The 16146-nt window shown below is 43.6% G+C and overlaps 1 protein-coding gene across 1 annotated transcript in view; it reads left to right on the plus strand.

Moving 5' to 3' along the window:
* The window catches only part of kcnh5b (potassium voltage-gated channel, subfamily H (eag-related), member 5b), a 113124-nt gene that overhangs the window by 43594 nt on the left and 53384 nt on the right, over positions 1–16146 (plus strand). The window contains exons 7-8 of the mRNA XM_079573409.1: positions 2619–2776; positions 7637–7908. Of these exons, the coding sequence (XP_079429535.1) occupies positions 2619–2776; positions 7637–7908 (430 nt within the window). The remainder of the gene's footprint in view (positions 1–2618; positions 2777–7636; positions 7909–16146) is intronic.

Raw genomic sequence — 16146 nt, forward strand, 5'->3', positions numbered from 1 at the left:
TATAGTCTCTCTAAACGCTGTGCATTAAGAGGCTCATTCTGCAGCTCATTATCGCCGCTTTATGCTTCGTTTGCGTCCGATTAATGAGATTTCACTCAAGTGCGGCCCACGCTGTCACCGTGGCAGAGCGGTTATCCCGCCGCCACCGCCTCCCAGGGTCCACAAAGTTATCAGCAGAGCAAAGTGAATTTACTCCAGTACTTCAGGATCTGTAGCCCCGTGTGAAGTTTTCACCGGCCCACCCACAAATTAATTAGATCCTGATTCTTTGTGTTGTCCCAGTGTGTTTGTGTTGTGTCATATTGTGTCATATTGTCACATATTTCTCGTACGTTCATGACAGTAACCTGAAGTTTCAAACAGAGTGTCCCGCCTTCTCTTCTCCTCTTTAGCGTTTGCTGATGTGAGGAACTCGAGACAAACCAAGAGAGACTTAATTAGAAAGTTGGAGCCGCTGTGAGTTAATTTATTTAATATTTAAAGCCAAAAATGCCTTCGCGCTCTCCCCGAGAGTTAAGCTAAAAACAACAGCAGCGTCACAGGAGCCGGAGAGGAAGGAACAGTCCGTGCCAAACACACACACACAAACACACAAACACACCGAATCTGAGCCGAAAACATGAACGTCAAGGATAATTACATTAAGACGCTGCAGGTGGGAGAAGTAAATGTAGAGACATCGATTTGATGTATCGTGCTGTAGATTAGTGACATCAGTGCAGTCTAAGACCAGCTGAAAAATGGCAACAATTCACATTTTCCCTGGTTGGATCTAAACGAGGTTCCAATTTTAATCAAGCAAGAAGAAATGTGAGTGAGACAAAAAAAATATGTAAAGCTTTTATTGAAAACAACAAACAAACTGAAATCGTCTATCGTCTATTTTATTGAACAAGCCGTAGATTTGCTTTTAAGAAAGGAAAAAAAAGATAAAAACAAGTTTCACAGACACAAAGTCACAAAGTGCTTCACAGTAAAAAACAGATAAGAAAACATCTTAAAAACATATCATATGCCGACGATCATAAGCAGCGTGAGTTGATTGGACTAGAATGCTTTTGTAAACAAATGTGTTTTTAGTCGCTTTTTAAAAATGTCCACTGAGTCTAGAGAGCGCAACTCGAGTGGGAGTTCATTCCAAAGTCGGGGCGCGGCAGCTTTGAATGAGCGATCTCCCCGAGTTTTAAAGTAAAACAACCCAATAATATCAATTTTAACAGACTCCAGTGTGTTTCCGTGTAGTTTCAGATGGAAAATATTGAAAAAAAGTTCCCTATTGACTCGCGACCCACTTTTGAGTCCCGACCCACCAGTTGAGAATCACTGTTTTACATTATACATGACTAAGTGGGATGTTCTGCGGGACATTGATATAAAATACACTATAAAAAAACAGCCCAATGACCAGTGGTTCCCACAGACGAGGGCCTTAGTCTGATGCTCTCTAACGTCTGCTCAGAGACAGCGGCCGTTTGACCTTTGCCCTGCACCGCATGAAGCCCCATTGGTCCACCGAAGGAAAAAGACCCAGATCATTATGGCGCCCCCTCTCTGCGGGGCACAGAGAGCATCTCAGGTGGATCAGGTCACATTTTTTCTCATCAGAGAATAAAACTTTGTTCCACCTTCCAATGGCCCCTGTTTGGCCCCTCTCCAAAGTCCAGACAAAGAGTTCTGTGGCTCAAGGAAACGGCTCCATTTGGGTCGAGGGTCGTCCTCCAGCTCAGCACTGGTCATATTTTTTTCGGTCTTCCACTTGACTTTTTTGTTCCATAACCCTCAGGATCTTCTGAAAAATTCCACATGACTGTTTTACAATCCAAACACGATCAAAACCATCAGGACAAAGTCAAGACAGTGTGAAAACATGAATCCACATTTTTGCACAGATTTGGTCTAAACCTTCTGATCAGCTGCAAAAACATCCAATTTAAATCAGGCAGGGATTAGATCATGAAAAATCCCTATTCAAAAAATTTCCAAATGTAGTTGAGTGGAGCCTGTACAGTGAGGAGTTTGGTCTTTCAGATGTGAAGGAGAAAACTACAAATCAACACTGCGGGAAACACTGACGCTTTCACCAGACAATTTGGGAAAAAAAGCTTGGGGTTTAAGCGCTGGATGAAACCGGCAGAAACCTCCAGAATCTGCAGCGTCCTTGGTTCAGACATTTGAGATATTTGTGTGAGAAATCGCGCGGACCTGTGCAGTTTCTTTGTTCTGGGAGCGAGCTGGCAGAGGAGGTAATGGCAGAGGTTTTGGCAGCAGACTCCGGAGTTTTCCTAAAAAAAGCTCTGAGCGCGTCACGCCTCGCTCCTGTCTCTGAAACTGCAGAATAAATGCACCAAGATAAACTCCCACACACCACTGGACTCAGCCTGGACTGAACCAGGACTTGGACCGGTCCAGAGCCGCCGACAGGACCACGTTCAGGGCTGACTGTGTTCATTATTAGGACGACACATTCAATACATTCAGGACTTACCTCCTCCAGTTCACATTAGAAACACATCACAAACAATAGCAGTGATTTATTGTTATCCATTAGAGCCGCTTCATGGTCCCGCCTCCAGCCCCTGACACTAGCCCAGACCTCTAACAGCCTCCTCTCTCTGCAGGGCATCAGCTCCCTGTTCAGCTCCCTGAAGGTGGTGCGGCTGCTGCGTTTGGGGCGAGTGGCTCGGAAGCTGGACCATTACCTGGAGTACGGCGCCGCGGTGCTGGTGCTGCTCGTCTGCGTGTTCGGGCTGGTGGCTCACTGGCTCGCCTGCATCTGGTAAGGACTGACCCAGGGGGGGTTTACAATAACATATATTACATCATACATCAGATGTTATGCTTTGTCCAGCTTTTCCATAACAAAGGCCAGGGCCAAGCCGGTCTGACCAGGTGTAGGTTTTGGGACCGACCTCTGACTGTGACCCGTGTCTGATGTGCCGTGAACAGACTCTGGCCTCTGATTGGCTACGAGAGAGTGGACAGCCCTCAGTATTGACACACAGGTCATAGGATTAATATTTCACATCATACGGCTGTTCTAAAAGGGGATTTTGCCGATATTAGCATTTAGCCGCTGTTAGCGCAGCTTTAGCTGGTGTTAGCGTAACATTACCATGTAGCTTACCTTCATAGTTGTATTTAGTGGTTTCTTTTCTGTTTTCATACAGCTTGGCTCCTCTGAATGATTCCATAACCCCCACCAGAGGGCAGCATCTGTCCACATTTGTTCTCTAAAAACCTTTAATGACGATCTGTACAGCGTGCTCCTCTGTGGGGGCATCGCCCACAACAACTGCGGGTGTGTGTGGTGGAAACAGAAGCATGTGCGGGGGTAGAGTCGATACGTGCACGTAGATCGTGGCGTGCACGGTCGGGTCGCGCTATGTGGGACGATGGTATATTTATATATATTTATTAATTATTAGTTCTGTGTTTTGTTTTTTTTGCATTTTACACGTCATATATTTATGCGTTTATGAAAGATAAACACTACAATCAATAAATATTGTGTTGGAGAGAGTATTGCAATTGTATTTATCTACAGAATACTGAATACTTGGATTAAAGTGTATTGTGTAATGTGTTCCGTTACTTTGTCCAATCATAGTACTACTGTATTCTGAATACTTAGATTACTTTCAGGTTGATTTGCATAATATTCATGCATAAAAGCATTTAAAAAAAAGCATAAAAGTGTATTGTTATGAATCTTGTGGGGAAGCCGTGAGTGTTTGAAATGAGCAGACTTTAAAAACACGTAACTCTCAAGCAAAATGTATTTCTCCACATAAAGGAAGTTTTTATAGCTTTTATGCCTCTCCTAATGGGGGACCTCCCACTGGTAAGTACCATGAGCTTAATGAGTAAATTCAAACAATAAGTTTAGCTGGTATTTTTTTATGTTTTACATAAAACAAGCATTTATTGTGTCACAATTATAACTGTTCAAATTAAATCAATACAGACAAAATACAAACCAAAATCCTGCACAAAAGTAAACTCAAAGCAAAGTTTAAACCATTCCCCCCCCCCCCCCCCCCCCCCCCCCGCCACATGGTTCAGCCTGAGATTTTAAAATGGCCGACAAAGACCAGGCCTTCCCTTTGTTCCCACCATGTGGTGCAGGTAAGCTTTTATACTGAGTAAATTAACAAATAAACAAAGTTTTAAACGGACAATGTGAAGTGTATCATTAACTTAAACAAATGAATGAATCCGGTGGGTTTTTGTTCGCTGAGGGATTTTGTAAATGAAACTGTCCCAAAACAAATACTGGGACAAACACACTTTGTCACAAATCTGAAATGTAATGATTGAGTACTTGAGTACTACAGTGTATTCCTTTGATGTTTGGAAAGTGATTCTAAACACCCTCAAATGAGAGAGTTACCAGAGAGTGAGTATTTTAAATACATATATGAATAAAAGTACTCAGTTACTACCCAACACTGCTCCCTGTTTACTCCTAAAGAGACCACAGTTCGATGAGAGCGGCACATATACTATGCAGAGAACCGGGACTGGGCTGGTCCAGGTCGGCCCAGCGCGGTGACTGGGAGGAATGACAGCGCTGAGCCAAAACAGAGGACAGACTGTAGTTTACAACGTGCTCTCCAAGTGTTTCACAACAGGCAGGTTTTTTGTTGTTTTTTGTTTATTCATTTTGTTTGTGCCGGCTCCCAGTTTGGGCATCTACTCGCGGCTGCGCCAGTGAGTCACGGTTGCCGACCCCCGGTTTAGAAGGTTTTATTTTTCATCAGAGCAATGTGTTTTTATTGTTTCACTCCTGACAGTTTCAGTCGCTCGTTGCCTGCAGTCATTGTTGCCTGTTTTTGCACCGGCTCCACTTCTACAGAGTTGTTTAGTCCGACAGTAACATCGTCCTCCTCAAATATCTGATCTGACGGTTCACTGTCAGTGGCTTTGGTGTGAGACAAAAACACGGAGCGGCACAGTCTTTCTCTGCTTCATTCTGACTTTAGGGCAAATAAAACGTGAACTCGATCCTTCACTTTTACAGCATTAAAGTCGAAGAAATCAAACGGGCTGAGAGGAAGTCTGACACGGACGAGCCCAGCAGTGGATTTCACAATGAAGGGCACGAGCTTTAGTAATGAGTGTGTTAAAGGCTTTCTAGAAACGCTTCACAGACGGCAAAGGGCAATGTTTTTATCCTCATAGGAGCCTCAGAAACTGTTGTTACCCACACTGCCCGATGCCAGTCTGGGAAAGTTTGGGTCAGTCCTAATTATCCAGACAGTTTTTTATTTTTTTTTATTCATGCAGTCCTTATATTTGAAGAGTTTAGCGGTGCTAGGCTAGTGCTAGGCTAGTGCATGTCTGGTAACTAGTAGCCTGCATTAAAAACCTCTTCAAACTCATGGGCTCGTCCTCCACACGTTGCCATATCTGATTTGTAGAAAGCTCCTTTGTGAATTCCACGTGTAGTAAAGCGGCCGCAGGTAAACAAACTACTGTAGATCCGGTAACAGAGCAGATCACTCCGCCGCTGCGTAGCTACAACCAGGCAGTGTTCATTTTGACAACATATTTTAATTGGTTTTAATATTAGTCTTTTGACGAAAATGTAATTCGATTTTGGTCTAGTTTTAGTCCCAAAAAAATCTTCCATTTTAGTCAATTTTTAATCGACTAAAATTGCAAGTAAATTTAGTCGACTAAATTTAAGACAAATTTAGTCGACTTTGCATTGATAATATTCATTATAATCATGTTTAATCTTGTTCCTCTGCTTCATGGAGCTGCTCCACATGAATAAAGCTCAGAGCTGATGTAACAGGTACTTAAGCTAGAATAATTCTAACTGTTGGGCTATTCAGAAGTCTAGAGTACGGCTCTCGGAGAGATAGGACGGAGACGGATATCTGCTTATAAATGTTGTGTTATTATTTACAGTGGACATAAAAACAAACAGACACTTGGGACAAAAACACATGGACAGGAATGGCCATTCAAATTGACATAAACAAAACATAAACAACAAATGCGATGCGTGTAACAGTTCATATGCGCAGTTCATACGGCCACGGATTGGAGAGTGAAGTATGACAGTTCGTAGTGAGAGTTCGGTTTATGGTGGCAGTGTGTATGGGGTAATGCAAATTAAGGAATACATAGAGGCGGCTAGTAGCTAACAGTAGCAACAAATTCACTCACCAACTCCGCTTAATATCATAACATCGACACACTCTCTCGTCACGAATCAGCCCTGATGGTCGGCACCTATAAGTTAACAATTAGTTGTAAAATGTTGGACAGTTGTCATAGCGATCTGCGGGTAAACGAGAACTTTAAAACATACCGGCTTCGAACTTCCCCGAGGCTTAGCCACCGCACCTGTCAGCCATATTGGAACGCTGGATAATATAGAGCGCGATAGGCTGCAACGAGTCACGTGAGCGGGTGACGCTACGCTCGAGAGACTAAACGTAGGGACAGCGCAGGCAATGTAAGGGAATGACATTAAAGGAAATATAGCATATTTCCCACCCGTGTTACACTGATCCTTTGGCAGAGAATTTAAATGATCTGGCTCTTCAATAGAAGTTTGGATGATTTTAGTCTCCCTTTCATTTTTATTTAGTCTCATCTTAGTAACTAAAATATCTGGACATTTTAGTCATAGTTTTAGTCTCATGAAAAACATTTAATTTAGTTTTAGTCCAGTTTTAGTCGTCAAAAATATCACTTTGACTAAAATTAAGACTAAATATTTTGTCGACGAAATAAACACTGCAACCAGGAAGCTGATGCTGCTCAAATATAAGTTATTTTAAACACAAAATGGTTATATTTCAACACAGACATTTATATGGGTAGTCTGGTGTTATAAGTGATTTGCCTCAGGTGCTACTAGCTACCATAGACATGCACTAGCCTAGCACTAGCACCACGAAACTATTCAAATATAAGGACTGCATGAATGGAAAAAAAAAACACCCTGGATAACTAGGAAACGAGGCCCTAAAAAAAAAAAAAAAATCCTGATATATCCCTTTAAAATCACATGACCCTGATCTATAGTATATTTAATATGAAAAATGCCTTGGGGGGCGTGGTCAAATGGTCTCACGGACTCTGAGGCCTGAGGTTCTCCACCCCTGGGCTAAATCATCATTAATGACAAACAATGGATGAAAACAAAACAAATAAAGTGACAAAATGGGATGGAAAAAAAAGTTTGAAAAAATTATGATGAAACGGCAACAGCGCGAGGAAAAGGATCCGTTTGACTCAGTTTTTTTAAGGTCTTAGCTTTCAAATGAGGCGTTACCCTGACTGGCCTATAGGCTGTGAGCTCCAGTGGAGAAGCTTTTGGATTTGGGTAAAGCCGAACTGGAGAAAAGTGGGGATTAAAAATATGAATTGAAATGAATGACACTTTTTCCTTTTTCCTGTGAGACGTCACTCAGGGACGAAGACGCCGTGAAGCCAAAAACTATTTAACTTTTGTCTTTGAAGTGTTTGATCACACAGGCCTCACATCTTCCAAAAGTAATGAATTGATTAATTATACAAAGGCCGTAATTAACTCTGATTAAAAATGTTAATCCAGTCCCCCCACTCTAAGAAGCGTCAGTATATCCTGACCTTTAACCCCTGGTCTGTGTTCCAGGTACAGCATCGGCGACTACGAGGTGATCGACGAGGTCACCAACTCCATAAAGTCGGACAGTTGGCTGTACCAGCTGGCCCTGAGCACGGGCTCGCCGTACCGCTACAACGCCAGCGGGACGGGGCGCTGGGAGGGCGGGCCGGGGAAGGAGTCGCTCTACATCACGTCCCTGTACTTCACCATGACCAGCCTCACCACCATCGGCTTCGGGAACATCGCCCCCACCACCGACGGGGAGAAGATCTTCTCCGTCGCCATGATGATGGTGGGATGTGAGTAACGGCGAGGTTTTTAACTCTTTAGATTTCAGGCTGGATGAGCTGGAAACTTTCAGCTTTAACAAATGAGGCCATGAGTGTCACGATAAGAGGTTCAATTACTGAGTCACTGTTTCTCTAAAGATTTAACCTCTTAACTCCCTCCTGAACCGAGCATTTTTTTGTTGGGTGTTCAACTCACTTTTGTAACTTTTTTGTCCTTTTTTTTGTCCATTTTTTATCACATTTTTGTCACATTTTTGTCATTTTTTGAATCAATTTTTTTCTCATTTTTTTTTGTCACATTTGGTCACATTTTTGTCTTTTTTTGTCGCATTTTTTGTCATTTTTTTGTCACATTTTTGTCATTTTTTAGTCACATTTTTGTCTTTTTTTGTCACATTTTTTTGTCATTTTTTAGTCACATTTTTGTCATTTTTTGGTCACATTTTTGTCATTTTTTTAGTCACATTTTTGTCATTTTTTTGTCACATTTTTTGTCATTTTTTTGTCACATTTTTTGTCTTTTTTTAGTCACATTTTTGTCAATTTCTTTATTTTTGCCCCTTTTTCATCAATTTTTCGTCACTTTTTTGTCAATGTTCTCTCACCTTTTTGTCACATTTCCATCATTGTTTTCGTCTCAGTTTTGTTGTTATTTTCACAGCTTTTTTTCCAGAAGCTTTTGGATTGGGGTAAAGCCAAACTGGAGAAAATGTGCTTGGTGGGAGTTAAGGGTTTAACTTCTGAGATCCTTTTCTCACATGTGGCAACAACATCTGCACTTTACAGACTTTGTTTGGTCTCTTAGTATCTGGATCTTCACCATAACATGTTCAATTATTGCACTGGTTCAATGTTTCTCCAAAGATTTGATTGGCGGCACTGCTAGAAGGTCCCGGGTTCGATTCCCACCTGGACGGGGCCTTTCTGTGTGGAGTTTGCATGTTCTCCCTGTGTCTGCGTAGGTTTCCCCTACCACTAAAAACTTGTACAATAGATTTCCAAATCTATTGTCCAAAGTGCCGTCATGCACGAGCTTAATATAGAAGCTGCAGTTACACATAAGACCTGAGGTGGCAGTAGTGAGTATACAACTTGCATCTAGCCCCTTTAATCTGATTTATTGAGCTTTGAAAACAAGGCAAACATTGGCAATACATTTCCCCCCCATAATCGGTCAGCAAAAGTCTCGAATAAGGGCTGAACATTATTGAAGTAAATTACAGAAATGAAATAGTGAGGATCTGCAGGTGTTTGGTGACAGTGGAGGAGGATGATGAGCAGGTCAGAGAGTTTATCTTCCTCCAGGATCCTTCAGCGTTTACCCCGTGTGTTACGGCGGTTAGTGTTGGTAAAGTGGCGGCGTTCTTATGTAAGCGAGCGAGAGGCTCATTCATTATTTACAGCTCCGGAGTCTTAACTACAGCGTCCCGGGACAAAAGCAGACATTTGTACCACAGACAAACCGGGACCAAACCGGGACTTTAAACAGTCGCCAAGACCAGAGGTGGATCCTGATGTTTAGAGACTGGAGACGAGAGCTTAGACTCTGTTAACCCCCGCATCAACCGAGCACATTTCTCCTGTTCAACTTTACCCAAATCTAAAAGCTTCTTGATAAAAGTGTCAAAATAGTGACAAAATTGAGACATAAATGAGGATGAAAATGCAGCCAAAAAAAGCATTAAAAGAGCAACAAAATGGCGACAGCATAGCAACAAAATAAGCAAAAATCCAAGATCAGTTTTGTAGGTCTTAGCTTTCAAATGAGGCATTGCACTGGGCGACAGGCGGTGAACTCTCCTGTCAAGAAGCTTTGAGATCTGGGTAAAGTTGAACTAGAGAAAATAAGAGTAATACGAGGAAAATAAGAGGGGCAAGAGGTTAATTTCATACACAAATTTCCCCCAGAATAATACAGCGCCCGAGCCTTTCTCGAGGAGTTGTTTGGGCTGCAGTTCAAATCAAGCCCCGCCTGGAGCGCAGAGAACCAATCAGAGAAACACAGATGTGACGCAGTCGTTTTCCATCAGTTTGCAGTAGGGCTGTGCAATTCATCGAAATTCAATTACGATTTCGATTATTACGCTAAACGATCACAAAGTTTGCATTATGTCATGGCACTGGGATTATTTTCCCTTCGCATTTCACGTGCCATGGTTTATGCTTTTTCCTGACCTAAAAACAAACATGATGACATCTGTGATGATGATGTCATCTGCTCGTTTTACTTGCACAGGTGTGAGGGCTGGCCAGCAGGGGGCGGGTGTGAAGCAGAGACCTCTCCTTAATCGAGGCATACTTGAAATCATTTGTACTTTTATGACTGTTCAGAAAACAGAAAATATTCAGCTTAGTTTTTTGGTTAATAAATAAATAAATAAATAAAATAAAGATAGACTTTTTTTTTTAAAGGCAACAAATAATCGTGATTTCAATTATGACTAAAATAATCGTGATTATTATTTTTTCAATAATCGAGCAGCCCTAGTTTTCTGTTCACAAACAATCCTGATAGTCGAGCAAACGATTCGTTGAACGGCCATTTTTTGTCTGAGAAAATCACAATACAAGATGAGGACAGAGGAGAAGGAGGCGTGATGTCCGGAGGTGAGAGGACACGGAGCAGGCGCACGATGTGAAACTGAGGAAATGCAAATTAAAAGCTCCAATTTGCATTTGTTTTAATGAAATATGAGCCTTAAAGGTGCATTGATGTGAAAAAAGAAGTGTATCTGACCTTGTAGTGACCCAGTAACTGTATGATTGATCAATATGGTGCCTTTACTTTCCATCACAGGCGTCTCTAAAACGCTCCAGGATCAATTGTTTTGTAGGTATTTTGATAAAAGGGTCCGTCCCAGAGAAAATAAAGGCGCCATGCGGACCACTCATACAGCCACTTTTTTAAAATAAAAAGTTGCATAATGAGGCTCTGAATACTTTAAACCTTTTTTTTTAAACTGTAGATTTATGAACATCAAGACTTTCAGAGAGGGTTCTGTCACCTTTTCCAGCTTTATACAAATCAATCATGTTTATTGTAGGTCTTCAGAGAGATCGTTTGAGCGAGGTCTGATGTACATCACCTTCTCAACAAGGGACAATTCTTAACTCCTGTGTTTCTGTGGCAACGGCAGCTTTAAGCCACACCTCAGAGACCCACCTAGGGCTGCTCGATTATTGAAAAAATAATAATTACGATTATTTTTTGTCATAATTGAAATCACGATTATTCAAGCGATTATTTGTTGCCTTTTAAAGAATATTTTATTTATATATTTATTAATAAAAAAATCTATGCTGAATATTTTCTGTTTTCTGAACAGTCATAAAAGAACAAATGACTTCAAGTTTGCCTCGATTAAGGAGAGGTCTCTGTTTCACACCTGCCCCCTGCTGGCCAGCCCTCACACCTGCACAAGTAAACTGAGCAGCGCGGCCTGATGACATCATCACACAGCGCTGTTATTGTTGTTTATGTCAGGCAGAAGCACGAGCCACGGCACGTGAAATGCAAAGTGAAAATAATCCCAGCGCCATGAAATAATGAAAAAAAGAAAATGTGGGGGAAAAAAATGAAGAAAAAAAAAAAAAAAATCCCCGATTATGCTAATTTTGTAATTGTTTAGTGTAATAATCGAAGTTGTAACAGAATTTCTGTGGAGGTTAAGGTTATTGCAACAATATGAAGAAAATGCAGTTTTATTACTACATAGAGTTGATTTGTTTTTACAAAATGCAGCTTAACAAAACTCCGGGTGTCGTTCTTCATCCTCATCAAAAGCCAGATCCTGTGCGTGAACTCTTGGCCTGTCGCCTGCTCTCACCGTCCCGTGTAAAAGAGGCTGCGTGCCCTCCCGCTGAGCCCCGTCCCGCCCGGAGCTCGTCCCGGCAGCTGCAGAGGAAGCCGCTTTAATTATTCAACATATTTTTGATGCTTGAACGGTCTCTGAGAGCGGCCGCTGTTCCTCATCATCATCATCTGTCCGACACTCGTCTGGGGAAACGGACACCTCTCATTGTCGAGGATATTAACGACCCGCTCGCTCTGACACGGGCGCGGAGGCGAGACCGGAGGGCGTGACCCGGCGCCGAGGTGCCGCCCGTCAGGAGAGTCAGGAGGACGATCACCCAGACAGACGAGAGAACGACTGCAGGACACGCAGGCGGGACATCAGGGCCCAACAAGATCAGTCTTTGATATTTCATGGCGACAGTCGGCAGCTCTCAGGGCAGCTGCTCCAGAACCTATTGTACTTGTATTGTGTTCTTTGTAAGAACTTATTACTTTTACTCCACTTCATTTGAAAAGCCCTGTGTTTGGGGGCATATAAAATGTCCTTATTATTTAAATAAAGGTGCTGCTTTTTTCAATGAGGATAACATTAACCTCTGAACCCCCACCTACACAAGCACATTTTCTCCAGTTATTATCCAGGTATTACCCAAATCTAAAAGCTTCCTGAAAAAAAAAAAGTTCACTTCCTGTACTGTAGATGAGGATGAAAAAGAAACAGTGTGTTAGTGGTAAGAATATCCTCTACTTGTGAATAAACTTTCTCCCATTTCTCCACTATTACTTTAAAGGAACTTTACCGAGTTTAAAAATGTTAACACTAAGCAGGGCTGGACTGACAGAAAAAATCGGCCCGGGACTTTTGGGTCAAGACCGGCCCTCTAAAAAAAACAAACAGTCATATTCAATGCAATAGTCGAGGTGATGAGCAAAACAATAAGCCCTTTCCTTGAACTAAAACAGTATAAGCTACGAATCAAGGACAGTAGCTGCTTCATGTTGTCTCTGCCAAATTCAAGCTAACACCTCAGAGCACTCAACACTTTAATCTTGTCATTTATAAGTTGAAGGAACTTTTGTAAAATTACTGAACAGTCTTAAAATGTGCGTTACGTTAATGAAGTTCCTCTCGCGACTGCAACACAAATAAACTTCTCAAAACCAACCAAATGATCAGACTGTAAATTGAAGATGAAACGGTGAATCTCACCACGAAGTCAGAGAGGTGTGGAGTGAGAATAGAAATCCCAAAAAGGCCAAACATTGTAAATCCTTTCAATGGAAACAAGAAGATTTCCAAACTGCACTGACGACGAGGAGCAAGACGGAGTCACCTGACAACTCCCAGCATGCACTTCTTTGCAAACATTTGTCTAAAATGTATAAAAAAATAGAGGTCTGAGGTTCTGTGGGTTCTGGAGGGAGTTACAATAAACTATTTCCTCTTATATTGGCAATGTGAGGGGCATGAGTGTTATGTCCCAGAGGCCCATTGCTCACTATACGAGATTATCTGGGAACCATGACTCAAGAAAGCGCCACCAGAGGGGTGTAAAGGTGCGTACAGACCAAACGTGCGTCCACGCCCCATCTGCCTCTCGTTGGACGCCAAACAACGCCGCTTCACATACTTCACACTCGCGACAAACGCCTGTTTGCTGGCGCGTGAAGTTTTGCAAGCGTCATATAGGAGGCGTGTCTGGCCACAGATTGTTGACTCAGGGCGCACTCACACTTGACATCCGAGCAGCACCTGCCGCCCTGAGCCTTTCTTTGGAGTCATATACAGCCTGAATAGAAGATATGACGCTCAGTTTATGTCATTCATTGCTGCTTCGGCCACTGGTTAAACAGCTTTATGTTGGTGAACTCCTGGAAGTCTACGCTTTACGTTACAACAAAGCACTTAACACGAACGCGCACCAAAATCACAAGCGATAAATGCACCCGCAGGTTTTATCTGTCAGACTAAAGCCTGCGGCCAAACCGGGTACAGTAGCAGAGACGGCGGGAGAAGCGCAGCCGCTCCCCGTATAGTCAGCCCGAGACGCGCGTGAAGCGGCCAGGGCGTCGGGGTGAGCGGTATGTGGCCGGGGGTCCGGGGAGCCGCCCGGGAGCGAAGCGGTCGGGGGCCGGGGAGACGAGAGCGAGGCAGCCGCTGCTCTGTTTGATAAATACAGCCTTTTCTCACTGTTTTACGTTACAAATGCACCCGCCCATACAACAGCCGCTTGTATCCGTGCGTGTGCGCAAACACGAGCAACCGAGCCGCGCTCCGCCCCCCTCCTCCAAGCGGGCCAAAGTCCGGAACCGAGTCCGACTCGGGCATGGTTTGTTGCAGGTAACAGGTGACGCCTGAGCCCAGTCAGCGTCCCTGATTGGTTAACAAGGCATAAATGAACGCACGTGTGGCTTGGATTACTTGAGTGCATGAAGCAGTGGGCGCGGGCTCCCTGTTCGCTCGCCGCGCTGTTCTCCCTGGCTTTCACGCGCGTCCTTCCACATCCACTCGCGTTTGCTACGCTTAATACGCGCGGACAGCTTTGCTTGCATTTCGAAGCGCGTTGAAGCACCTCTACATAGGGTTAACATGGAAGTTGGAGGCGTGGACGCTTTTGGTGTGTACGCACCTTTAGAGGCGTCACATCCCTCTAGTGGAGGAGTTGTGTAATTGTGTATCTATTGATATAGATTCTAATGGCTTTTCCCGCTAATTGTGGGCCGGTGAAAGGTATAACGGGCCTTTTTTTCGATCTGGTCGGCCCACCGGGAAAACTCCCGAATCTCCCGATGGCCAGTCCAGCCCCCCAGTATTTTCATCCCCCTACATGTCCTAATGTGTAGAATGAGCTCAGACCTGTTCACCACAACTGCCTCTAAAATCCTGCACTGTCGCTCAAAACGGTGTTACTTTGGGTCAGAGCTTAATATAGAAGCTGCAGTTACACGTAAGACCTGAGGAGGCAGTAGTGAGTATAAAATGTCCAACTTGCATCTAGTCTCTTTAACAAATGGTGAATTACAAATATATGTTTTTACAGAGACATGATGGTGGTTCAACTGCCCATAAATACCTAAATAAACGGACAATGGTAACGAGGAAGCTAATTTTATATATAATAACTAATAAGCTGAGGCTGTGTGAAAGCTCCATAGATAAACACAGCAAACGATGCAAGTTTATCTGAATCTCCTGCTGAAATAAAAACAGCTCAAAGGCCAAAAACTGTTTTACTCTTAATTTGAATTCGATGTCGAGCAAAGTGTGCTCATTCGTAAGAACAGACTCGGAGCTGAAGGCGTTCCTGTGATTTCTATATTAGTGCGATGGCAGAGAAGTTAGTCGTGACCTTTCAGTTGCTCGACTGTAATTGTATTGTATAAAAAACCTGTGTCTGCAGTTTTGAAGTAGCTCGACTTCCTCTCTGTGATGTACAGCACAGTTCACGGCAGCGCTGAAACAAAGCCGTCGTTAATAAAGGTCACACGCTCTAATGTTGGCTTTGATTCCAGCACTTTCGCTCTGGAGTTGTTTATAAAAACCTCTGCAACGTCAAAAGATCCAGCGTTGTGTTGTTTCACCAAGATCTAGTATTGACGATGGGAGAGTGTGACCACTGCACAAAGCCTTGTCCAGCACATCCCAAAGACTCTCAGTGACCCCCTCACCTTCTCTTCAGTTCAGCTGCGAAATCAAACACAGTAATAGGTAGAGCGGGTCGTCTCGTGATAGGAAGGTCGGGGGTTCAAATGCACACTGTCGTTGTGTCCTTGGGCAAGACACTTCCCCCTCCCTGCCTCCAGTGTCTGCGTACACTGGTGTGTGAATGAGAGAGTGAGACTGTAAAGCTTTAGGCCTGATAAAGGTAGAAAAGTTCTACATAAGTTGAGTCCACTTACCATCTGGTCCACAAAGAGGAGGCGTGTCCTCTCGGGCGGCCATGTTTAAAACCTTGGCTCTGCCCATGTGCGGGGGGACTGGTTTAGTTTTCTTGTATCTTTGTATTTTGTTTTGCATTTTTGAGTTTATTTACCGAAAGGAGAAGATCGCGAATACAAGCGGCCGAAATGAGTTTCCTTCGCAGGGTGTCTGGGCGCACCCTTCGAGATCGGGTGAGGAGCTCCGTTACCCGGGAGGGGCTCGGAGTAGAGTCGCTGCTCCTTCATGTCGAAAGGAGCAGCTGAGGTGGCTCGGGCATCTGTTCCGGAGCCTCCTAGTCAGGAGGTCCTGGAGGTGTTCCAGGCATGTCCTACTGGGATGAGGCCTCGTGGAAGACCCAGGACACGCTGGTGGGACTATGTCTCCGAGCTGGCCTGGTGTCGCCTCGGGGGCAGAACAGCTGGAGGAGGTGTGTGTGGACCGGGAAGTCTGGGCATCTCTGCTGAGACTGCTGCCCCCACGACCTGGCCCCGGATAAAGAGGAAGAAAATGGATGGATGTTTATTGTTGC

Source organism: Gobius niger (assembly GCF_951799975.1).
Source record: "Gobius niger genome assembly, chromosome: 16".
NCBI lineage: Eukaryota > Metazoa > Chordata > Actinopteri > Gobiiformes > Gobiidae > Gobius > Gobius niger.